The 24,056-nt window shown below is 41.8% G+C and overlaps 3 protein-coding genes across 4 annotated transcripts in view; 2 read left to right on the forward strand and 1 right to left on the reverse strand.

Annotated features, from left to right (window-relative positions):
- SHQ1 (SHQ1, H/ACA ribonucleoprotein assembly factor) overlaps nucleotides 1-1,165 on the reverse strand; it is a 39,860-nt gene extending 38,695 nt beyond the window's left edge. The window contains exon 1 of the mRNA XM_046900018.1: nucleotides 926-1,165. The gene's annotated coding sequence lies outside the window, so the exon portion shown is untranslated. The remainder of the gene's footprint in view (nucleotides 1-925) is intronic.
- Nucleotides 1,135-21,338, forward strand: GXYLT2 (glucoside xylosyltransferase 2). Of its 2 annotated transcripts, none has more exons than XM_015293228.4 (7): nucleotides 1,135-1,432; nucleotides 7,774-7,963; nucleotides 8,168-8,299; nucleotides 14,439-14,690; nucleotides 15,696-15,819; nucleotides 17,699-17,871; nucleotides 18,492-21,338. In XM_015293228.4, exons 1-7 carry the CDS (start codon nucleotides 1,218-1,220, stop codon nucleotides 18,672-18,674), a joined length of 1,269 nt encoding a protein of 422 aa, XP_015148714.2. In that variant the 5' UTR covers nucleotides 1,135-1,217; the 3' UTR covers nucleotides 18,675-21,338. The 2 variants fall into 2 exon arrangements, with proteins under 2 accessions (XP_015148714.2, XP_015148715.2); XM_015293229.4 differs by lacking the exon at nucleotides 1,135-1,432 and adding an exon at nucleotides 5,220-5,914.
- Nucleotides 19,634-24,056, forward strand: part of PPP4R2 (protein phosphatase 4 regulatory subunit 2) — a 34,172-nt gene continuing 29,749 nt past the window's right edge. Inside the window, exon 1 of the mRNA XM_046899986.1 lies at nucleotides 19,634-23,994. The gene's annotated coding sequence lies outside the window, so the exon portion shown is untranslated. The remainder of the gene's footprint in view (nucleotides 23,995-24,056) is intronic.

The following is a 24,056-nucleotide window of genomic DNA, read 5'->3' on the forward strand; positions in this document are numbered from 1 at the left end:
GCCCGCAGAGAACGGCGGGAGCAGCGCGGGGGCGCGGCCGTCCCTCACGCTCCGTGGAGGGGGGATGGCCTCACCGCGCGTGGCCTTGAGGAGCTCCGGGTATAGACTTTATTAAACAAGCGGCGGCCTGGTGTGAGAGACGTCTCATTAGCGAGGTGAATCCATCAGCCATACAGGGACCAGTCCCGAGTCACACAGAAGTAAGTGATGTGTGGAATCATTAAGGTTGGAAAAAACTCATCGAGTGCAGCCCTAACACACCCCCACCGTGCCCACTGACTGCACCCCTCAGCCGCAGCGTGGTGCCTGAGCAGGGACTGCTCTCCCCCTGCATGCCAGTGTGTGCCATGGCTACCGTGCCTGAGTGTGAGCTCTTCCAGCCGTGGTAACGCCTACAGCTCGGTGAGGAGAACCTAACGACGCTGCCTCTCAGTGCCACAGGGTTTTCTGCGGCCGGCTACTAGGGTGTATGTGGGGAGCGTGCCCTGCAGGCATTCGCTGCCAGGCTGCACGGGGCTCTGAGCGCCCCGACCGAGCTGCAGGTGTCCGCTGAGGGGAGCTGCATTAGATGGCCTTAAAAGTCCTTTCCAACTCAAACGATTCTGTGATTAGACATCGAACATCAACAGCGAAGGGAGGAGAAAACAGATGAGAAGCCATACTGGAGTCCCAGCATCTCAATGTTGATATTCCTTCACTGCTCCGCAGTTGGTCCCGTTACAACCCACCTTCCAGCAGGTGGGACGACGCAGGGATGGGCTGCAGGACGCCCACAGCCCGTCTGTTCCCCAGCACGAGCGGGTGCAGCAGCCCGTATCCCCTCTCACCTCTTCCTCCCGCTCATCACCTTTCCATCCACACGCGCCCTCGCTGCACTGAACCCTACACGAGCGGAGACCTTTGTGAAGTTGGGAATCTGAGGTACCTTGGAGTAACGGAGCGTGCACCGCGAAGCCCAGCCGCCTCCTACCGCCGGGAAACGCGATGACCGTCATTAATTCACCGGCATCGGGCTTCGCACAAAGCGTCCGCGCTCCCGTTCCTCCGGCCGCGAGCGCTGCGCGGAGGAGCGGCTACTCCAGAGAGTACGGTAGGGCGCGCCCCGCCCCTGCTGCCGGGCGCCGGCCGGGGCTCGGCGGCCACGTCCCCGCGCCGGGCCGCGGGCGATGGCGGCGGCGGGTGCGCAGAGGGGCGGGCGGGCGCGCTGAGCTCGCGCCATGCGGCTGTCCTGCAAGGTGGCGGCGGCGCTGCTGGCGCTGGGCAGCCTGCTGCTGCTCTACCTGCTGGCCGGCAGCGCCGCCGCGCCCCCGCGCCCGCCGCCCGCGCCCTCCGCACCCGCCCGCCCCGCCGCGCCCCTCGGCCGCCGGCAGCCGAGGCTCAGCCGGAGCCCGCCGCGGAGGAGCGCGCCCGGGGGCGGACTCGCCGCTGCCAGGTAACGGCGGGGCTCGGGAGCCCCACGCGATCGCCCGCGGTGGGAGCGCCGCCCGCTGCTCGCCGTGCCCGGCCCCCGCCCCGCGCGTGCTCGGGCTGCCCTACCCCGGGAACTCGCTCCCCTCGACGGCCCTCCGGGCACTCTTTCCCTTTGCCCGTGTGAGCGCCCGAGCTGCGCGGCGGTGGAAACCTCCCCCGGTCGCTCTGCTTTAAGCGTGCGTGGTTTAACTGAGCGCGTGTGTGCCGGAGGTGCCACGAAAGTGGAGGCTTTGCGCTGTGCGGGCAGGAGCGCCTCTGCGTGCCAGCGATTCTCCGAAGCAGCGGCTCTTCCCGGAGTTCTGGCCTTGTTTCGAACGCTGCCGTGCGCGATGTGGCGCTCGCTGGCTCCGGAGCTGCTGTCAGCGCTGAGAGCGAGACCTGCTCTGATTTAATGCTGCGGGGAGATGAAAGGTGGCTGGCTCCTTTGGTGCTTTACCGCTGCTTTCCAAACTGCTTGGCACCGTCAGATTTCAAGCTATTCATTTTTGTTTTAAACACTTTTATACGTAACTGCAGCAGAAAGGAGTTTGAAATTGTGGTGTGTTGTATTCCCCTTTTCAGGGCCCTGTGGGTGGATTATTTAAAAAAAACAGTATTCTAATTACTTCAAGAAACGATATGGGCAGTGTGCTTTCAGTGGTGGGAGGACTGCTTTCCCCATTGCATTCCAACTATATTATGGTCAGTGTGACCTCATATCTAATTAACTTGGTATGTCTTTGTGTCTTTGATTCATGATTTCACAGAGATGTTCTGAATGAAAGGCCACTCCTGTTTCTTGAGCTCTTATCCCTTAACTTACTGAAGCAGTGGGTTTCGTGCAAGCATTGTTACCCTACTGAATGCAGGAGATGTTTACTGTGGCTGGGAATGCATCATGGACAGAATTCAAATGCGTGTATTAAAGCAGGATTATTTCCACCAGCAACTGTACCTCCTGAAGTCATTTTTCTTTAAGGCATATCTGTGCAATTATCATGGAAATCAAGAACTCTGAAGGAGGGAGCGCAGAAAGTATGAAACTGCTGGAGAGTGTAAACAACTGCTCCATTTCAATGAGCTTTTCACTTATCTTCGTGTTCCAAAAGTTGACGTTATCAGGCTTTCCTATTATTTAATGACTTTGCAAGTACTTTTTTACAAAAGCTGTGGACTTTTTGTTGCTGTTGTTCTGCAACACAGAACAATCATAGCAACAAAATGAAATGATAAATTTCGACCTTGCCTTTGCTTCCACTTTGGGTTGTTTTTTTTTTTCCTCGTGTTTGTTGGCAGATCCTGTGCTGCTGACACCAGCGAGGGTTGCATTACTGAGAAGTCCAGTTTTAAGTGTCCAATTTTGAGGCTTACTGAGAAATTCTGCACTTTGTTAGATAATACCAAAATAAAATGCAGTTAGTTGAGGGTATCTTAAAAAATAATTTTTGGTAAATCATGTGAAGTGGTTGGAGGAGATGCCTGCCTTCTTGGGGAAAAGAAAGCTGTCTGCTAACAGGTGCTATGCTGGTACAGATCACATCCACATCAGCACGGGAAAGGTGTCAGGCAACGGGCTCTGCTTGTCTTAACAAATCTGATCCAAAATACACTGAAAGCAGTGTGGGGACCATTCTCAGAGGCTTGAATTTGAAACAGAGGAAACAGACAGTGCTTTACATAGGTGTTAGCTTCAGGAGTGAGCGTTCCCATTCCTTCAGGACGATTTCCTCATAGAGGTGCTTATAGTAAAGCACATCAAATGTAATATGCTGAATTGAGGTCATTGTTATCTGTTTGTTCCTACAATATAACGATTATTTTAGTTACTCCTTATGAGCCAAGGGAGATTTTTTAAATCGATGTGAGAGGCAGTGTGTGATCTGATTCCTTCAGGATGAGAGCTCTGATGATGTAAGATCTTGTGGTCTGCTGGTTGTGTGTTTGTGGACTGTGTGAGCAATTCAGGTAACTTTAGTGAAGTTATGTCTGTGACAGCTATGACAAGTTGTTTAGTTCTGTTTTCCCACGTTGATTGATACAGTGTTGTCAGAAGAATGCAGGTTTTTGTCTGAACTCAGACCAGATGGGATGTGTGCCTGGTTTACAAGGTCGTGCTGCAGGCTTGGTGAGCTGTAGCTCCACTGGGATTCTCTAATATTGCTTTCTGCAGTTGCATGAGAACAAGAGAAGACATTCATTTTCAATTCTTAAGGCATGCATATTTCTTCTACTCTAGTCATACGTGATAAGAGCTCTAGTAGTTGTGCATTACCAGCTGGCTGGAGCCTGGCAACCGCTGGCTAACTCCTATGTGCCCTGCCTTGGTTGTTAGATGACCTGGGCAAATCTGAAGGTAAGCATCACATTCTGGTTAGCTTGGAAAGCCAATTTTTGATGGTGGTTTTACTGATGATTCCTTTTGGAAGTGGCAAGTCCTGTGGCTTCAACAGGATTTTCTTCATATGAAGAAGTACACATATGTGCCAGATCAGTGTGTGTGAGGTATCGTAAAGCACAAAAGTTCTTTCACATTTGAAGGGCAGATGTGACCACACTTTCTTCCAGGAAACTAAACATGCTTAAGAGAAACTTTGCCAAAGCTAAACACATCTTCTATGGCAACCGGTCAAGATATTTTTTCTCTCTGCTGCCTGTGTGCAAGACACATGCAAGTTTGGCTTGAGTTTGATAGGCCATAATAACATGCCGAGGGCCCAAATACCTCATACTGCACTAACGAAGAACATTCTTGATAAAAGAAGATGGGAACATTCATTCTGGTTTGAGTGTTTTCCCTCTTAGTCTGAGCGGTGGGAGGAGGTTGAAATTTCAACAGTTCTTTTTATTGTCAGTGCCTACAGTGAATTTTATGTAACTGCATTAAAGTGAGAACTTTCATTTTAAAAACATTTTGACACTTTCTAATTTATATTTTAAAGAGTGTGAGAGAATGTGTTTCATATAACAGAGCCACTGCTGGGGCATTGACTCAGCGCTGACTCTCGGGGAAGGAGCCCATTTAGTGAATCACCCGTTTTGATACATTGCCTAAATCTAACTTTGTTTATGCTGCGAGAGCAAATGAGATCATAATAAGAAGAAGGTTTCAAAAGCTAACAACTATATTGCATTTTGTAAGAATCTGCATGCATTATCTTTCTCTCTGGAATAAATTTGGAGGCTTGAATAGATTAGCAGGCTCCATAATGAGATGGGAATGCGTTATTTTGAATGGATCTGGATTGATTTAGACAGGTTTTGGGTTAATTATGTTTGAGACACTTTGGCTGTGACTAATAAGAAAATTGCATGTAATCTAAACTTTAAGGCCTATAAATGTACGCTGTTGCGCCTGAGCACTCAGGCTTCTGTGATGTCCGTAACCATGCCTGTCAGAAAAAAATGCATGCAGTAAATAAAATGTCATTGAGTAACTGGATGGGAGTTGGTCTGTTTTGTTGGAAGGCCTTTGCTATAGCATTGTGTCGTGCTGCATCTCACCGAGTCTGGCTTCAGCTGTTTCGCAGGGATCTATTCTGCAATTGTTTTGTTATGCTTTCTGCAATGCTCAGCCTTAAGCAAGTGTTTAGTTTTAAAGATGTGTATGGGAACTGTTGAGTCACGGCCTGAACCACTGATTGAGCACCTGGGGAAAGGACCCGGTCAGCCCTGGGAGCACAGGTGAAGGCAGTTCAGCTGTGTGACCAGAAGGGGTGGAGCCTGGCTGCACCTCTCTTAGACCTCATTTAAGGGCTGACTGCCCCTAGGTAGGAAGCTCTTTCTAGAGATCTTTCCTTGGTAGAGCTTTCCCCCATGAACCTGGACTTTTCTGATATGGGTGAGCAATCTTCTTGCCTTGCTTTATAGTACCTCTCTATTGCACCAATCCTTTTGTCATCACACCTTTGTTGTAATGCCTTTCCCAGTGTATTGGTCTGTCCAGTTGCTATATGTATAATAATGTAATGGAGGAACAGGAAATAATTTTCTCTAAACAGAGGGATAAAATAGAGAACAGAGCAGAGGAGTTTGATATAATATTATTTTAGTTAGATTTTTCAGTGTATCAATAAAATACAGTTATGTACTGAATCAAGAAGATGGAGAGCAAGGTGACAGATTGCCTTCCCTGAAGTCTAACTTTTTCTTTACTCCTATTTTTTTTTTTCCAGGCTTTCAGATAATAATGATTTTGCAAAGACAGCTGAAATTATTGTAAATGCTTCCTACTGTGGCATTCTCTTACCTCCCTTTCCCTCTTACCTTTGTTCTTCCAGTCCTCTTGGTTTCCTGATGCACTTAAAGACAAAATCTTGTGCTGTGGTCTCCCAGTGTTCTTTAGTACCTCCTTACTCCTTTCATCTCTTTATTCCTCCTAGGATCAGGTTCTCATGACTTGTAATGACTCCAAAGCCCAGCTCTGTCCTCCCCTCTGGGGCCAGGAAGGTGTTTGTGTTGGCAGAAGGTATTTCTCTTGTTCCTCTGTGCCTCTCATGGGCTTGTGGGATGTCTGCTGCTGTCAGTGGATTTCTTCTGCTGAGTCTGTCCTTTAGAAGTGCAGTATACAGATGCTGGGTTTATCAATGCACGATGGCTGCAGGATGGGGAGTTCACTGTGGCTAAAACTTGCAAAAAACAAAACAAAACAAAAACCAACCCAAAACAAACAAGCTTAGTTATTTGGTGTAGGGTTGTGAACAGTTAAAGTAAAACCTCCAAGTTCAGTCCCTCTCCCAGTGAGTTCTACTGCTACAGGCCCTATTAAAGCAGTTCTCATCCTGCATATGGCTTGATTTAGAGACTCAATTAAGAGGAAACATTAAAGAGATAGGGGGTGGGGGGAAGCAGGGTCTGTGTGAGCAGCTAATTATTCACTTTAATAATTCAGTGGTTTTTACACTAATAGGTTGGAAAGTAAATACCACTTCACATAGATGTGGTATTCTATTATTTATACACTGATAAAATTGAAGTTTAATTAAGACTAAAGCCCAAGACTTTAAGCTGTTAATGAAACATATTGCTTTATATAGCAAGTGAAGTACTACTGGTTGGTATTCCTTAACACAAAAGTTGGTTATTCCATTGTAGAGAAGGCTGCTGTTATACTGAGTAGTGCTTTAATGTCTGGAAAAGATAATTACGGCTTCATTAACTATAATTTTTCTTTTTACTTAACTTTTGTTTAATAGTGTTAACTTTACTGGTTAGTTATATAGCTGTGTGTGCTGAGAACAGGCAGGGATTGATATCCTCTGTTCAGTGGTATGTCAAGAGCTGCTAGTGATCTATGATTAGCCTTCAAACTTTACTGTAATGATTACAGTGCTTGTGATTTCCTTACTTTGTCACCTGTAATCATCTAAAGGAGCATAAATGCCATCTATTGAAATGTGAATACAGCACAGTAGCATCATTCTCAGAGGATGTGATTTTTCACTTCCATGCTGACTGCAGGGGAAGGACATAAAGCCAAAAGGCTGTATTTTCAAAACATTTCCAAGTCCCCAGAAAGGACTTTGATATTTCTGAGTAGCAAATAGCACGAATATGCTGTGTTTGTGCAGATTCAGGCCAGATGGAGTTATATTAAAGCCTACACGTTGGGGCTAAGTGGAAAAACCTACAGCTTTGCCTTAGACTGCTTGTGGAACGTAGTCTGATTCATCTGGGACAAATGAACGTGTTTGTTCTGAAAAAATCCATATTTTAGCAAAATCTCAGGGATTCCACCCAGTAAAATGCAGAGCAGTCCTTTGAAACAATGCCAGTACCTTCAGGCCGGGATTAAGGCATGCATTTTTAAAAGCAAAATTAACTGTTAGAATAATTTACATATGGATGGATGATTTTTTTAATATAAGGACTAGTTGTCTTATTCTAATCTAGCCAGAAGTTGTGATCCTGGTAATGAAATTACTGGCTATAGTTCCATAACCTGCGTTGTTTGAAGACTGGCCATTCTGGCTGCATAACCTCAAAGCTAGGAAGGAAAGCACTTGGTAAGCTGTGGTCTGGTTTGCAGTGCTGTTGAATTGGTTTCATGTGTGGATGTAGTGCAGTGATTTATGCAAGATCATAGGTAGAAGAAGAAGAAAGATAGGAGAATTTGGAAAATAGTGTATTTATTTGTGAAGTAATTTTAACACCTGGTTTGTACCATTGACAGGAACTGGCACACCCACTTGCATTTTCTGTGGATGTCTAATTAGGGGAAAGCCTCCTGATTATCTACATGATGGAAAGGAAGGAAGAACCTGATCTCTGTGCAGAAATCTCTTCATGTTTACCTTGATTTGTTTTTGTTTATTTATGAATTTTCAGGAAGCCTGGAGAACAAAAACGTTCAAAAGAGCCTTCATCTTTACAGTGCATGCATCTGGCAGTTGTGGCATGTGGGGACCGGCTGGAAGAGACGCTCATCATGCTGAAATCAGCAGTTCTCTTTAGCAACAGGAGGCTCTGCTTTCACATTTTTTCTGAGGATGCCCTTAAGCCTGAATTCAACAAGAAGGTGAGTTCTGTGTTGTTCAGTAAATAAATACATGGGTTAGTTATAAGCTGCAGATCCCAGGGCACAACTACACTGACATCAACAAGTAACAACTAAGTGTTTTATTAGTGGAAGTGGTTTCTAAATTCCCTATATGTGCATATTAAACAACAGCAAAAACAACACCTTATAATATGTACTAATTCTTCCGTGAATGTCTTTCAGTTACAGGAATGGCCCTCCTCGTATACAAAGAAATTTGAGTACAACATTTACCCAATAACCTTCTCAGTAGGAAATGCTCAGGAATGGAAGAAGTTATTCAAACCATGTGCTGCCCAGCGCCTTTTTCTTCCGGTAAGGCTTTCTGAGTAGGTTGTTTCAGGAGGGGAAGGAAGAGAAGGAAAATAGAAGATTATTTCCACAAAAAGGAGGCTTTGCTGGTGTAATATTAAAACAATTTTTGGGCTGAAACATCTGCTTAAAGATATTTTGATCTGTACTTTTGCTGCTTAAAGAAAACCAAACCAGGAATCCAGCCTTGCTTTTTTTCTGCTAGCAAAGAATATGTTTCTTATTTGTCTCTAGTTCCACTAGGCTCTCAGTGGAACTTCCCCTTAAGACTCAGTGTGAGAGCTCTTGCAGGGTAGATGTTGCATGCTTTCCTTAAATAACATTCTTTTAAGTGTGCAGTCATCAGATCCACTTTATCCACTATCTCCCTTTCCATATGTTAGTCCTCAGAATGATGCTTTCAGTAATCTCTCCTCTTATGCAAGAAGAGAGTGTAGGATGTGCCCTTAAGGTAATAGTTCCAGTGTACGCAAGATCAGATTTCATGCACGTGCCTCATGTGCTATGGAATACTCAGGTTCACAGAAAATTTGTGTTCTTTACTGTATAATACTTGAGTTGTAAACTTGGAAGATATTTAAGGCTGCTGGAAAGAAGTAACATGTTGGTAACAGTTTTGCATATGCAGGAATATGCAAAACTTAAAGGACTTAGGCATAAAGCAATTTCTGGAATTGAGAACATCAAAATGTATTGTGCATTGCTGGTTGGTTGGGGTGACTTCAATAAAGTGACATGCTGCTCACATGGTCCAGATTTCTTCATTGCTGTCTTCTGAGAAATAGGGGGACAAAGAAATCTTTACTTTCTCACATGGAAACAATCAGGAGACAGCTGCACATCCAGATACTTTAGACTATGAGTACATATGTGAGAAAATATGTGCTGTCAGCAGTTTTGTTTATCTGCTGTTTAGGGCTGGACTTTCAAATGCACAAAGGCCAGATGGGCTGGAAGTAATTCCATCTTCAACTGGGATCCTCTGTTCCCTGAGTAAATATTTGTATCACCTGGAAAATAATCCTTCAGTGTTAGTTTGTTCTATACAGATTGGTTGTAAAGATTTACTCATATTTACTCTTTTCACTAGGTAAACACAATTCTCTGCTCTTCCTATATCTGCAGTATTTTTGTCATTTTTAGTAGAGACGCTGGTCACAGAATGATTTTGTCATCAGCTTTCTGATAATAGGGAAGAGTTAAGCATTCATGCTGGTTCATTTAAGCTGGGCAGTGCTTTTTTGGTTCCTTCCTTGTTGCTTGCCACATTTCTAAAGTTTAGAGCTCTCCAGTAACTTCTTGCAAGAAATGTTAGACCATTGCATGTTTTCTTAGGAAAACTGTGAACCATTACAAACTGTGAATGCTTGTTTCTCTTGGGGTAATTGCAAGATGTTGTGTGTGGTCAGGCTGAGGTTTATGGCTTTCATTAGGCATAGCTGTCTGAGAATAGCAGTGGCTGATGCTAAGTTGATGTGGATATAATGAGGAAAACAAGTTGTAGTGATAGCTGAGGTGGCAAGTGTCCACTTGGATTTCTGCTGCTCAAGTTTGCAGCCTCAGTCTGGGTAATTTCAGCCACCATTATTTTTGTTGTTACTTGATAAGCAGGTTCTGATATCCCCCTTTGGATAAGGCAGTGCTGTAAAAGTCCTGGCTGCACGTGGTGGGAACAGAAGATCTGTAGTGCTGTTGTTTAGAGGACTGTTTTGACTTGTATATATTGCTTATCCTTTCCTGTGCTAAGCACTTTCTACCACAACAGTGGAAAATGACTGGATTTAGGGAGGATCCCAGGAGAGCAGTAGCTGAGTTTATCAGCTGTTTAGCCCTCAGTTGTGCAAATTGTCTTGTTCCTGATAATGCTAAGCCTGAGTGGAATGTGAGCCTTTGATTCACAAGTGCCTCTCCTGCCAAAGAATCTTCAGCAGCACCAGCAGGCATGTGAAAGTGGGCAGGAGGGGATGAGGAATGTGTTAAAGGAAAATTGTGTGAGAAGCTTTCAGGAGTTTCACTGTCAGATAAAACTAGAGCTATGGGGTGCGATCCTATAGCTTGTAGTAATGAAGTGGTTTGTCCTGGGTAACAGGTTAAGGAATGTAGTTGCAATTTGTTGAATCAGCTTGAGTTACTCAAATATTTAGGAAGATCATATGGCAGTCTGCCTCTTTGTAGAGGCATTCTGTGACATCTGATCTTGTATTTGCTACACATGCAGAGGAAGTAGCCTCTGAGTACTCTCACAGGTAGACTCCATGGAAACTCAAAAGTTTAAATATCCTGCTGCAGTCGGTTTCAATAAAACCATCAGTGTGGTCTTCAAAGGCAGAATAAGGAACATGTGGATCTTAACAAAGATTCTGAATGCTTAAAAAAGATTAAACTTTAAAAATAAACTAGAGGAGAGTACTCTCAGCAGTCACCTGTCTTCTGTAAACAGGAAGGTAAAAATTTCTTTACTGAGTAGAGCTTTTCTCCATGTGCTGTTACATTCAGGGATGTGGTGATGACGGGCAGCTCTGTGCAGCCTGAGAAAGCTGTATGCCAGATGGGTTATGGCACTTTCTCCTTCCTGCCTTCTCCCTCTTCTGACACACCAGTATATAAATTATCAGCCAAAGCCATATTTTCTTCTGGCTTTTGGGTAGCTTGGGGTGGGGGGGGGGGGCTGGGGGGGGGAGTAGTCTGACTGGACCATAAGGATTCCTGAGGATAATCCTAAATATCTTTTGGTTTTTTTTCCCAATGAGAGCACAACTGTGACATTTAAGCTGCTTTGTAGTACTAATATTGATGTTAAAATGCAATGTGTTCTGATCTCATGAATGTTGTACCACAGAGCTGACTTTCAGCTGGTTCTGTATGGCTGTTTTAGAACTTCTGAAACAACCAGGTGAAGTGTTCAAGGGATTTCTGGATCATTTTATTTCTAATAGTAACTAATGCTTAGGACTTTTCTCAAGACACTGAATCTACTGAAGGAAGACTAACATTATCCCTGTGTTCTCTTTAGAATGATGAAGTAGCCTACCCAATGGATCAGTGGAGCAACAGTGGGGATAGATGCTTTATCGAGGCGTTATCAAGACAAAATTCTGTTGTAACTTGAGTTAGTTGCTAATTACAGTTCAGTTTAGTAACTCTGATTTGCAGTACTACCTTAGCATCAAGATGCAAACTTAACTGTGGCTTATTGATTCATCCCTAGTTTTGGATAAAGCTCAGCTAAACTGATGCACTAGCTGTTGCAAACAATCATGTAACACAACTTCCCAATATTCCAATGTGTTTACACAGTAGCATGTTACTACTTGCCAGTCTTGCTAACACAGGAGAATCTACAGAGACCGAAGTTGTGAAATGAAATTACAGGTAATTGAGTATTTAAGTGAAGTGTCAGGCTAAATATAGCAAGTCCTGTATAGAAGTTTTTGATGGATTTACTAAGAATACTTAAGAAAAAAAAAATCACCCTTTTAAGCAAAGTGCCTGTAGTGTGAGGAAGGAGACAAGCACAGACAACCCATATTCCCAACTGTTCATTTTAGTGTCATGGTTTGTCAGGTATGTCTGTGTGGTTTGTGCCAGCAGGCAAGCTCAGAGTACCAGGCAGTCCTGTGTTGTTTCTGTTGCAGGTCAGACATGCATCTGCTTTAACCTGCAGTCAGTTGCCCTGACTGGGGTAGAGCCCAGGGAGTGAGGTCTGGTACCTCTACCTGCTCTGTGCTACACAGCTGTTTCTGACATTGAGAATCAGCAACCAAAAATGCATGATCTTCTCTCATTTGCTTTTGATTCATTAAAAGTTAAATATTGTTTTGAGGTCTGTGAAAAGCATAACGTCTTTTTTTCTGAAAGCTGTATCTAGGTTTGGAACACGCTTGAAATTAGAACTACCTGAAAGTTATGGGACAGTGGGAGTGCCAGAGTTATTTAAATGAGCTTTTATCCCCAATGTAATTTCATTGAAAGCCAGGGAGCTAAGCAAGGATCTCTTAGAGTTGTGATTTCTGAAACTAAATTCCTCTACTCAAGGCTAAGTTAAATGCACAGTCAGTAGGGGATGTGATCAATGCAAACTGGCGTGTAGTTTTTAAATCAGTCTTAACACTTTGCATGTGAAGAGGAAAGAGTGAAGGGCTTAGAAGGAGCAGCACAGCTTTCCTGTCAGCCTGTTGGGTGTCACTGCAGGGCAGCACCTTGGACAGGAGAGAGGCAATAATGAAAGGAGGGTGTATGAATCTAAGTGTAGGATGGCAAGGTGGAAAGGGGGGGGTTGAATGCCAGTAGGCATCCACTGCACAAAAAAACTAACATTTGCTTGAATCCATTTATATACAGGAGAACTATTACAGTCCTTTGACTTTCACAGAATGAGTTTTATGTGTATGTTTGCAGTTACTGAAAAAAAAAAAAACAACTAAGTTTTTCTGCTGGAAGAGGCGGTGGTCATGCTGACAGGTTTGGGAGGGGTTCCCAAGTGCACATGTTGAACTCTCCCTTTAATTCTCTGCTAGGAAATGCCTAAATTTGTCTCTCTGCCAGGGTGTTATTTAAAAAAAATAAAAATAAAAATCCTGATTTGCTCCACAGCACGCTGCTGTCCCTCAGGCAGAATTTAATAGCTTTTTATTGAGCTCTTTGTGTATTTGAGTGTTATCTCCTGTCTTGGACTAAACTTGGAGGGATTTTTCCTTATTTCATACTTCTGTTTTATATGACTTAATACAGTGGATCCCTATGGAGTAGGTATTGTCAGTGCTACATAATATGCAGTATCAAGAATATCCTTAAGCTAAAAATCCTTTTCTTTTCAACTACCTGTCCTCTGCTGAATTAAAGTGATTTCTTGCAAGTATTGGACTTCAGCTCTTCAGTGTGTTACTGAACTACTGGTGTCACTCATTTATCAATACCTTCGCATGCTGTTTTATGTCAAAAAAGAATTATTGATAGTGTATTGCTACAACCTCCTGTACAGTAGAGTGGTCTGAACTGTGTTGGGCTTATTCAGATGGAGATTCTTGTAAGCCAGATGTACAGACACTTGCCTTCTCATGCCTGCCCTGCTATGTAGGAAGAACATATAGTTATGTCAGGAATTTGTTAAACTTGGCTGAATGTCAGTTCCAATTGTGAAATGTTCCATCAGGTGAAAAATCTCACTCAGATCCATACTCACAGATTTGGCATCTTAATGGATGTCTGTTGGCCGCATCTTAAGAAGTATTTTGTTCACTTGATCAAAATCTAATTGTTCTCTCTTTCACAAATAACCTTTGTCACAATACGTTTCAATTCATGTAAAATTTCATTTCTTTGGTAGTATTAAGTTCTCTGTGTAAATAGGAGAGGTTGTCATTAGTATCACTGCAATCAGACAAGTGACTGATGGTTCCAATCCAATGCCTGGTGTAAATCAATAGCCCTTTGGATTTGCTTTTCAAGTAAAGAGGGGTTTGGAGGTAAGAGCGTGGTAAAAATCCAGGAATTCTTGAACAGTTTTTTTTCAAATGATGAAGAGTAATGACGAGCAAGGAAAGTTCAGTTGAATCTGATGGTCAACCTGAGCGAGTGATATTTACTGCCTTCCAAATAGCTGGTGCACACAGCAAGGGAGTTTTCTCAATTACTGAAGCAATATATAATTTGCCCTACTGAAATTAAGGAATGAGCATGTAAGCACTTGGATAGCCACAAGGGGGAACATTGTTAACAAGAAATATTCTGAATCTAATTTACATCTACACCCCTGTGACTTGACTAACTTTACTGTTATTTCTGATATAGACTCTGATAACAGAGATGAGAATCCGACCTGAAGAGTTTTAATAGAACACTTCTATTCACCAAGGAGTGTTTTTCTCTTCAGGAGGATAATTATGCATCTTTGTGATTAATAAGGTTTTCTTAATTAATGTAAAACGTTTTTATGTATTAATATTGAATATAAGTCTCTGTGTAGGAACACATGGTTGTAATAGGAAGAATTGTTCCTGTATGTAATTACATTTTAGATGATAAATCAGCAACTTATTTTACATGAGCAGTTTAATGTAAAAGTACCTTTTGCCAGTAATCTTCCTTTCTGTTGTCTGTTTTGGTTTCTTTTTCATCTCTCCTTACTGTGCAAACCCAAAAGGTTATTTTAAAGGATGTGGACTCTCTCCTTTATGTGGACACCGATGTTCTCTTCCTGAGGCCCATCGATGACATCTGGCACATCCTGAAAGAATTCAACTCAACGCAGCTAGCTGCTATGGCCCCAGAACACGAAATACCAAAGATTGGCTGGTATAGTCGATTTGCACGTCACCCATATTATGGGACAACTGGAGTCAATTCTGGAGTGATGCTAATGAATTTAACACGGATACGCAACACTCAGTTCAGGGTGAGAAGAAATACAGCTGTTGCAGTAGCTAGTGGTTTGTGGATTTTTCACATTTTTAAAATTTAGTACAAAAGTAAATGAAGTTTGGATTATAAAGAATCTGAAAAATACAAAATGCATATTGCAATTATTTTAGTACTTAAATTAAAATGATTATTAAAACACGAGAAATATCCTCACGAGGCTGAAGCACTGAGGACTTGCAGATGAAGCAGTCTCCCTGCGGTAGTGAAACTGATCTCTTCAGCGTTTCACTCTCTCTTCACAGGTACACTAAAGAATAATTTCAGGGACCTTCAGTGCAATCGCTGTGTTTTTTAAAATTGAAAAGCTTGATGTAAATATCCAGAGAAATTGGTAATTGCTTGCATCTACCACGAATAAAATTTTGCTTTCTGCTGCAGATGGAGTGATTCTGTGAATTGGAAAAAAAAAAAAAAAGGGAATGTTTTCACTGCCTAAACTGACATCTCTCTTTTGTGAAAGGCTTATGTTAAGTCTTGCTTGTTTTGTTAAGCACGTGCTCTGTAACCTTTTAAGAAACTGAACTTACCCCTGAGCGATCTTATTCTTCAGTCAAGGCCTGAAGTTACCTGTAACATTTCAGCGGCAGTTTGATTGAAAAAGTTAAACCAACTTGCTCTTAATATCAGAATTGCCCAAGAAAGGACAATAATTTTCATTTTGCATTTTTCACCTTAATTTTCAGCTCATCCCTGTGCTTATTTTCCACTTCTCCCTAGTGTTGCTCAGCATAGGAGGGTTCTGAATAGCAGGGGCTGACATCAAAGCTAGACTTTGTTTTCCTGTTTCGTTTGATGAATAGAGCACAATCAGCTTCACTGTTCCAGTCCTAAGCAGAACAGTATTGCCTAGCAGTTCTTTCTTCTAGGTATCTTGACATGGCTTTGCAGACTTAGAGATGTGTGGTTACCATGCTCTGAGTCATACATCATATCAACAATGACAGTATTAATTCACTGTTTCTGTTTTTCTGCCCTGCAGAACAGCATGATACCGAGTGGTTTGACTTGGGAGGAAATGTTATATCCATTATATCAAAAGTACAAAAATTACATCACATGGGGAGACCAGGATTTACTAAATATTATTTTCTACTTTAACCCAGGTAAGTAAGCTTTCTTGAAGTGATGTTTATCTGTGCTAAGAACATTTACTGACTTTACTAAACGCGAGAAAGTGCTGTTTGTTACTTCCAATGTGTGCATAATGTACTCTGGCATGAAGATAATGTGTAAGCACACCCAGGATTGTATTCCCTCAGGTGAACTTAAGAACAAAATCAGTTTGGATTTATCTTTATTTATTCCATCTCCTTTTCTTCTGCTCTAAGGAGTCATAATATATGTAATTGGATGTAGTCAAATGCAGCTAATGTAAGGGAAAGCAAAAGCAAAGCAAGCTAACATTTGTTTATTGCAGTTTGATGTCAGACATCACTGTCCTTGGTATGCTCTTGTGTTAGTCTCAATCTTGGGGGAAAAAGAAAGTGGGGGAACTTTTGTTTTACAAACAAACATTAGGCAGCACAAGAAAAAGAAAACCAAATAACTGGATGCTACTAAGACAGCAGAGCAGACTTTGGAGTTAAATTGCTGGATTGTTAAAACTGACCTGGGAAGGAATCAGTTGAAACTGCTGCAGATGGCTTTTTATGGATGTGGTGTTCTGGCTTAAAACTGCATGGATCTGTGTTACCTGGTGCCTGAAAAGATGCACCCTTCTTCCTGTCTCCTAAGGCTGTTTTGATGATTAATGTATTTGAGGGATTGCAGAGCAGCTGGACTCGAAGTCCAGCTGTGACAGCAAAAAATGTGTGAGAGTCATGGTGAGAAGATGATCAAGAATACTCAAATGATGTGTAAAAAGCTGATAAGCACCTGATGACATCCTCTCCCCATAGTAACCTGCTGAGGAGTTGTGCTCACAAACATCTGTTCGGGCTTACTGAAAGGTCCCTGTTAACTGCAGTAGGGTTTGGACTGGGGCACTGCAGCTCTTTTTGTGCTTTCAGCAACACTGCGGAGCGATTCTGGGTGTGTGATAGGTCATACTGAATGGAAACAACTTACAATTTGCTCTCTCTGAAGCAGTCTTCTGCTGGAGAAGCGTTTCAGAATAGTGTTCTCTTCCTCAGCAATCACACAGAACCAGCTACAGATTTTCTGGGAAGCTAAGAAAGGCCAAGTGGAGAATTCTGTCTTCAATGCTTCTGACAGAGACTGTCAGCATAGTGCAATGATTCATTGTACTCCATTTCTATAGCAAAAGGATCACAGGCACTGGCATGATTTATTACAAGCATACTGCAAGTACATGCATGGAGGAAGCTTAAAAGATCAGTAGGGAAACAAGGCTTCAAGGTCTTTTGAGGAATGAGACTCATCTTTAAAATAGCCTAGATCTTAGCATTTAACAGGTAACAATTCTTAGGAAGACTGTGGATAAGATAGAACACCTCTTGTGCTCTGCGTCCATATAACAAATTGTTGTAGCCTCAATGAGACCTTCATCAGCAAACACTGGATGTGCACTGCAAGCTTTTGCTGCTGTCTCCAGAAGGATTCAGGATTATGGAAAACAGTGAGTGCTATGTGCTTGCCTACCACTTCTGTAACTCTCAAAACTACTTCCTAGGGCAGAAAACTCTGAACAGAGCCACACAGCACATACTCTCTAGACCTGATTTTGTCATTTTTAACTTTGTAAAACGAACTCTTGATTTGTGCTTGCACCCGTCTTTGTATTGCCTTCTCTTTTGGTTAGTTCCAGTCTGACAGTGCTGAGACAGGTGTAGCCATCCTCAGGAAAGGAAGCTTTTATGACTAGCTGCTCCTTTGGACCTTTGTAAAAGAAGTAACTGCATTTTCTTTTTTTCCTGACCTTCAGTCCCCACTTTTCCACAGAAACGTGGTTTAACTTGTAACTCATTTAATGTCTTTTTTTGTTGTTTTTTTTTCCCCGTTGCCTCTGACTGATGTTGGTAGAGTGTCTCTATGTGTTTCCATGTCAGTGGAACTACCGACCTGACCACTGTATGTATGGAAGTAACTGTAAAGGTGCAGAAGAAGAAGGTGTCTCTATTCTGCATGGAAATAGAGGTGTCTACCATGATGACAAGCAGCCTACATTCAAGGCACTCTATGAAGTGATACGTGATGTAAGTGTTCTATTTTGATGGAGGATGTCCTTTCATTTCAGCGTGTATTATAGCTTTAACCAGGTCACTCAGATTGCTTTTACAGCAGATCAAGTTGAATATACCCATCAGTCAGAAACAGCAAAGGTGTTGTGGCCTGTCCTGTTTTACAGAGAGGGATTGAACAATCCTTCGTATCAGAAGTCGTATCAGAAGATCAGAAAGTCTGATAAATCGCTTTTGTGTAGTAGTGAAGGGAGAAGTGATTGAATGGAGTTCTTTCTGCTGGCACAGCATCCCTGGTTTACAAATACCCAATAAAATCTTGTAGTCCCCAAGCAGCTGGAGCCTCTATGCACACAGAAGGCAGGGAATTGTTTCAGCAGCTTTCATACAGACACGGGTCTGTATTTCCTCTTTGAGGAAGAGTTGAAGTTGTAGGCTTCCTGGTCTATATGCAAAGTAGGAGACTGTCACTAGCTAATGTAGTTAAACATAATCTGCATGTGCATGAACGTGTGAATTTGTGCTGGAGTTCCTGATTTCTTCTTGAAAAACACTGCAATATCCCCCTGCTGTTGTCCTTACCAAAAGGAGAGCTGGACTGAAAACTAATAACCATTTTTCTCTTTTTCCTTTAGTTTCCATTTGAAGACAATCTCTTCCAGTCTTTGTACTATCCTCTTCAATCTAAGTTCCTGGATACAGTGCACACTTTATGTGGGAGAATTCCACAAGTATTTTTGAAGCAAATTGAGAAAACTATGAAGAAGGTGTATGAAAATCGTGTCATTGTCTACCTGGGGGCCAACCACAGATACTAAATGTAGTTGTATTTTTACATGGAGTTTGCACCTAGGTGGCTTGCACCTAGAGCAAGCATTCTTAAAGCATTTTAAATGAAGAATGTTACCTCTTTTACTTAAACTCGGACAAAAAAAAAAATCCTTATTCAATTTCCTAGTAATGCTCTGAAATTACAGTCTGAAGTTCTAGAGATCTACCTAAAGAGTCCTTTTGTTCTTTTCCTACTTGTTTGTCTTTTTTTCCCTTCTTTTTGGTTGCAACAGGGAGAGTTGATGATTCTCACTTTTGAGTTTACTTTGGTTATTTGTTGAAGAACAGTGGTATTCACTGTAACTTCTTTTTAAGTTGCGCAGAAGTTCATTCTGAACTTAAGCTCAACAAAAAAGTGGCAGTTTGAGCTATTTAATGTGTATGGAATATAACTTCAAATGACAGGGCAAGCATCTTCTTCCAAGCGTATGAGGTATGAAAGTGTTTGTGACACATCCCTAAGAGTGCTGTGTGAAAGACACAACACGGCAAACTGCATTGCTACAGAATCATCTGAGCTGAGAAGGTGTTAAGATAGGGAGCATCGTGTCTTGGTTTTAGCAAATTCAGCGCAGGCCTGTGCTGGTCCTGAATGGCAGGACAGACAAACAAACGTCTGTTGTTCACATCTCTGTGCTGCAAATTCCAGTCAACAGTTTGTGCATGTTCTGTGACTCAGAGATGTTATCTTACAGGCTTTGCCACATAAGTGTAAATGGACTTGTAAAGGACGGAGGCACCTCTGCATTTATTTTGATGGAAAGCCCAGAGTTTCATAATGGGAACCAGAGAGACATTTAAACTTAAGTGCAGGTGTTACCCTCTCCCACAGCTTATCTTATTTTCTATTTCAATTGAAGTTTTAGTTGCAGCTTAAAAAAAAAAAAAAAAAAAACCAGCACCACTGTTTCTGGATACAAAGCAGTTTGAAAATGAAACCCAAACTAACCTTCAAAAACCAGAAGGCAAGGGAAGGAAAGTTCAGCATGCTGTTTTGAAGAGTTTAAGATAATGTAAGCATATAAGAGGTAAGCCTTTTAAGTTAGCAGTAAGGAGAACATACAGAAGTCTGTTTGCTTTTTTTAATTTTATTTTCAAATACCAGAGTAAAACTGACTGTAGGTCAAATGAGGATAGATGAGATGCATGCTGGCCACTCTGAATCCCTCATTTCCATGGTGTCTGTAAGCCACAGAAAGTTGCAGAGCAAAAGCCTTGTTGCCCAGGCAGTTTAGCTCTGGTGCTAAGTCTGAAGTTCAGAAAGCTGTGACTGTAAGCTGTGATTCAGCAGAACCCTCCAACTGTGGGCACATTGAAATGAAGGAATGGAATTCATTACAAAACAAAGGCATTATTACATGTGAACGTTTAGGGATTAAAACAGTGCTTTTTATGTTTACAGGAGGTGCTACATTATTTTCAGAAAGAGCTATTAAAATATATGAAGTATATGCTTTAACATGAAGACTCCTGTTAGTATAATAACAACCTGCCAGAAAAATGGGAGAGCTCTCCCTGCTGTGCTTTTTCTGAGGGGGGGAAAATAAAGCTGTAATTTGAGCTCTCCAAAATGTATTAAAACAATTACTTAACTTTTGATTTTGTTGTTGTTGGAATTATTAATTTATATTCTATTACAGCTTCCAAAACCACGTTGTATTTGATTTTAACGGTAGTTGGCTCTAATATTAATCTTGTTTAGCAACCAGTTTTCATTTATTTCATATTTCATACTTGTGGCTACTTCATGTAAATTAGCCATCATTTATTTCAGTAATGGGCTGTGTAAATACTTAGATGGGCCTTATATCCTCTTTTCCCTTTTTTTCATATTTTACTTATTTCCAGTAAATAAGCTGGAGTGAGGAGTGAGGAGTTAATTACAATTACACTGAGGAGTGTCATTGTAATGTAGAAAGGAAAACCAAAATAGTTTTCTGTAAGTTAGTAGAAACTCCAACATACTGAATGTGTTGCTAACAACAAATCTCCTTTCACACTGACAAAGAAACAGGGTGCAGCCCAAAGAACTGTGTCCTAGTTGCATGAAGGTAAGCCCTAACCCAGCAACTATTTGATACTCTCAATTCTGTGTCTAGTTGGTAGGCCTTATATGCAGTGCATAAAGTTAAGCATGTAAACAAGACCTTGCTGTATCAGCGTCTAATATTCAGGTTTTAAATTTGCTATGTTATACTTGAACTTGCTGAAGGTAGATAAGTAGGGGCTTTACATTAAGAGCTGCTGAGCACCTCCTTTTAGCCCAAAGCCATTTAAGAAAGCATCAGGTTACAAATGCATGTTGTACAACAAAGAGCTGCCAGAGTAGGAAGCACTTGGGTTTCTAAAAGGTGAGAGTTTTTTCTAGGCTATTTGCCTGTATATTACAAAGTGGACTTAGATAGCTTTGCTATCATTTCTTTTTCTTACAAGTGGAAACTGGAAACTGCTCTGTGAGTGTATGTGTGTGTACACCTACACAACATGGGTGTACCTGTAAGGATCTTTGTAGCTTTCTTTTATCATTTAATTCTTGTGTATTTTTATTTGGCAAGTGCACCAATTGTTTATAGCTCCCAAGGAGGCATAGCAGTGCATTTCTGTGTTAAGATCCTCTGGCTTAAAGTACAAATAAATGAAATTTTAAGCAAGCTCTGTATTTTGTGTTGCTTTTTTCCTTAAAATTGTGTGTGTGTACTGGGTCTTGTTGAGTTAGATTAGTAGTAGCTATGTTAACTTTCCTGTGTAGTGTTTTTTCCATGCCCTTTTTGAAGAGCTAGTTACTTTATATACTGTACTATATATATATATAATGTCACCAGAACTCTGAAGTCTGTTCTTAAATTTGCTTTCAATGAGACTGTGATATTCTTTGGTATTTTTTGGCCTTTTTGTGTTAAAAGATGTGCAGAGATATAGCCTCAGGGAAATGTCGTCTTTTAACCTGTTGTTGCATTTAAAGTGCATGTCTTCTCACCTTGTTGTACTGCACCCTGCAGTGGTACTTGCCCTTGTGGCCTTTCTTGAATCTCTTCTGTAGCACTTGAGGGATTTGGTCATTTAGCATCATTTGCCCCCCTGCTTTTTTGTTTTGGGACTCTGTATTGTCATTGCTGCAGTGTTCTTGGCTTTGCTACAACAGCTCTGTGTGATAGAAGTTTGTGAGCTGTCACTTCATCCAGGCCAGTAGTCTGCCTGGTGATGAAACTGTTTTCTCATTTGCACAAAATTACTCAACTGTGTGGTATGTTGGGCTCAGTTGCATTCTCTTTGAAGTCAAGACTAAAACTCCCATTGAAATTCATGAGAAAAGGTAAGGCCAGCTGTAAATCAATACAATATTTCTTCATTTCAGGCATGGGGAGTGTGTAATTGTGTGGTGTTCCATTATGTGCTCTATAATCAGCCTTGTCTGTGCTATTCTGATCCAAGATCTTTCACTAGCAAACATGGCTTTAGTCAGTACTGAAATATGTGGGGCGAACATGCCCAGATTTTTCAAAGTACAGGGTAGGCAGAAGCAAGATGGCTGCAATAGCAAACAGGACAGGCATTTGTCTGCCTTTAGTGATTCAGAAGATGGGACCTGAACCATGATTTCCCACATCCTCATTGCTGTACAGCTGGGTCATTTGTGTCAGTATGAGTCTCATTGGTTGCAGCTGCCCTATGTGGAACAAATAAATGCTGAGTTCCTCAAAGGGAGGCCTTGGAGTTCAGTTACCACAGCTGAGGATCTGAGTGCTGGGAGAGTCTCTTCTGCCATGCTCTCACTGCTGTATGTGCTTTGACAACCATGAGTGACTCTAGGAGACATCCTTGTCACATCCATGTGCAGTGTGGAGCATTAATGCAGCTCAGAAAAGATTTTATATGCCTCTTCATAAGTATGATCGTAGTAGAGGTGACTTCTCTGCCTGCCTGTGACATTTGTAGCTGAGAATAAAGTACCACTAACTGAAGGGGGGGAAAAGAAGTAGGACTTTCCTAGTAGGATAAATCTTGGCGCTTTATCAGCTTTAAAACAAACCATTGATCACTTAACTTCAAATAATTCCCTTCCAACTGCTTCAAGATTTTCTTCTCCTGAGGATCAGATACCTGTACCCATAAGGAAGCCAGCTCTCTGAGAATGTTTTGCACCTCTGCATCAGATACAGTCCAATATTATGCTGGGAAACAGACACTACGTACCCACCCATGAATGGGACAGCGCAGACGCATTGGGAATGTTCCAACAGCAGGTTCCTGTATCTGCACTGGGACTCATACAGACTGCAGCCTTCCAAAGAGCTATAGTTGATGTGAGATAAGGAATTGTTTGTGCTTCAAAAGAAATGGCAGTGTTTGGAAATTTTGCTTTTGTTCTGGATCAGAATGAAAAACTGTCAACACCTCCTTTGAAGTGAAAATGAAAATTGAGACAAAACATCAACATGAGAATCAGCACTTAACATTAACAAAACACTTTGGTTCATTTTGTGAGGTAAAATATTTTGGCTTGACTTTTACAGCTCTATAAATATACCAAAATTACTTGTCTTATTTGCTAAAAGTTACAGTATAGTCCAGAAACGTTTAACTATTTTAGAACTGAAATACTTTGATCGCACTGACATGATGCTTTTTCAAGACAGGAGTGTCACAGATGGACCTGCTCCTGCAGAGATGTATTTCCATAAAAGGGATGCTGTTCCTGAATCCTTCTGACGCAGGTTAATTGACCTGCTGTGCTGGTTGGGATTGTGCAGAGCAGGTGCCTTCTCAGTACACACCTCTCAAAGATCTCCTTCCTGTTCTGCTCAGTGCCTCTGAAGGGCAGCTTGTTTTGAATACCAGATTCCTCACACCTTAGGCTCCAGGTGAAAAAACAAGTCTGCTGTTAATTTGAATGATCTTCTGGTTTGTTGAGTGTTGTAGAAGAAGCTTTCTATCTATGTACTGGGAGGAAGGTATGAGAAAGCTAGCTTGGAATGGGTGCTGCACCTGGCACTGAGTTGCCATGGGCTCTCATAGCTCAAGAAAACGTATGGGAACTTGATGTGCGGTATTTTTGGGGCTGGTGGCTAACTTAGCTAAAGCCTACAATATTTATGAAGTATAATCATTTTTGTATTTCAGTGTTTGTACACTCTCAAAATGAAAACCCAACCCCCACAAATCCATTTTCTTGTTTGTTTTCAGCTTTTTCTAGGTGTTATGCACCAAGATTGAACTGATCTCACCTTCTGATACTCCCCAGCCTTCCAGGTCTGTTAAAGGTCATTTCCTCGGAGGAGGAGGGACATTACTTGAAGTGGCAATGAGGTACTTTAAATGGGGAAAAAAAATCTCAATTTTGGGTGGTTCAGAAATGCACAGCTTTTTAA

The sequence above is a fragment of the Gallus gallus genome, chromosome 12 (genome assembly GCF_016699485.2).
Source record: "Gallus gallus isolate bGalGal1 chromosome 12, bGalGal1.mat.broiler.GRCg7b, whole genome shotgun sequence".
Classification (NCBI taxonomy): domain Eukaryota; kingdom Metazoa; phylum Chordata; class Aves; order Galliformes; family Phasianidae; genus Gallus; species Gallus gallus.

What these genes read in the sequence shown, in the direction of transcription:
- GXYLT2 (XM_015293228.4), top strand. Translation starts at nt 1,218, where the DNA reads ATGCGGCTGTCCTGCAAGGTGGCGGCGGCGCTGCTGGCGCTGGGCAGC. An exon ending in GGCGGACTCGCCGCTGCCAG is followed by an intron (nt 1,433 to 7,773) that starts GTAACGGCGGGG and finishes ATGAATTTTCAG; the next exon opens with GAAGCCTGGAGAACAAAAAC. An exon ending in TATTTTCTACTTTAACCCAG is followed by an intron (nt 15,820 to 17,698) that starts GTAAGTAAGCTT and finishes TGATGTTGGTAG; the next exon opens with AGTGTCTCTATGTGTTTCCA.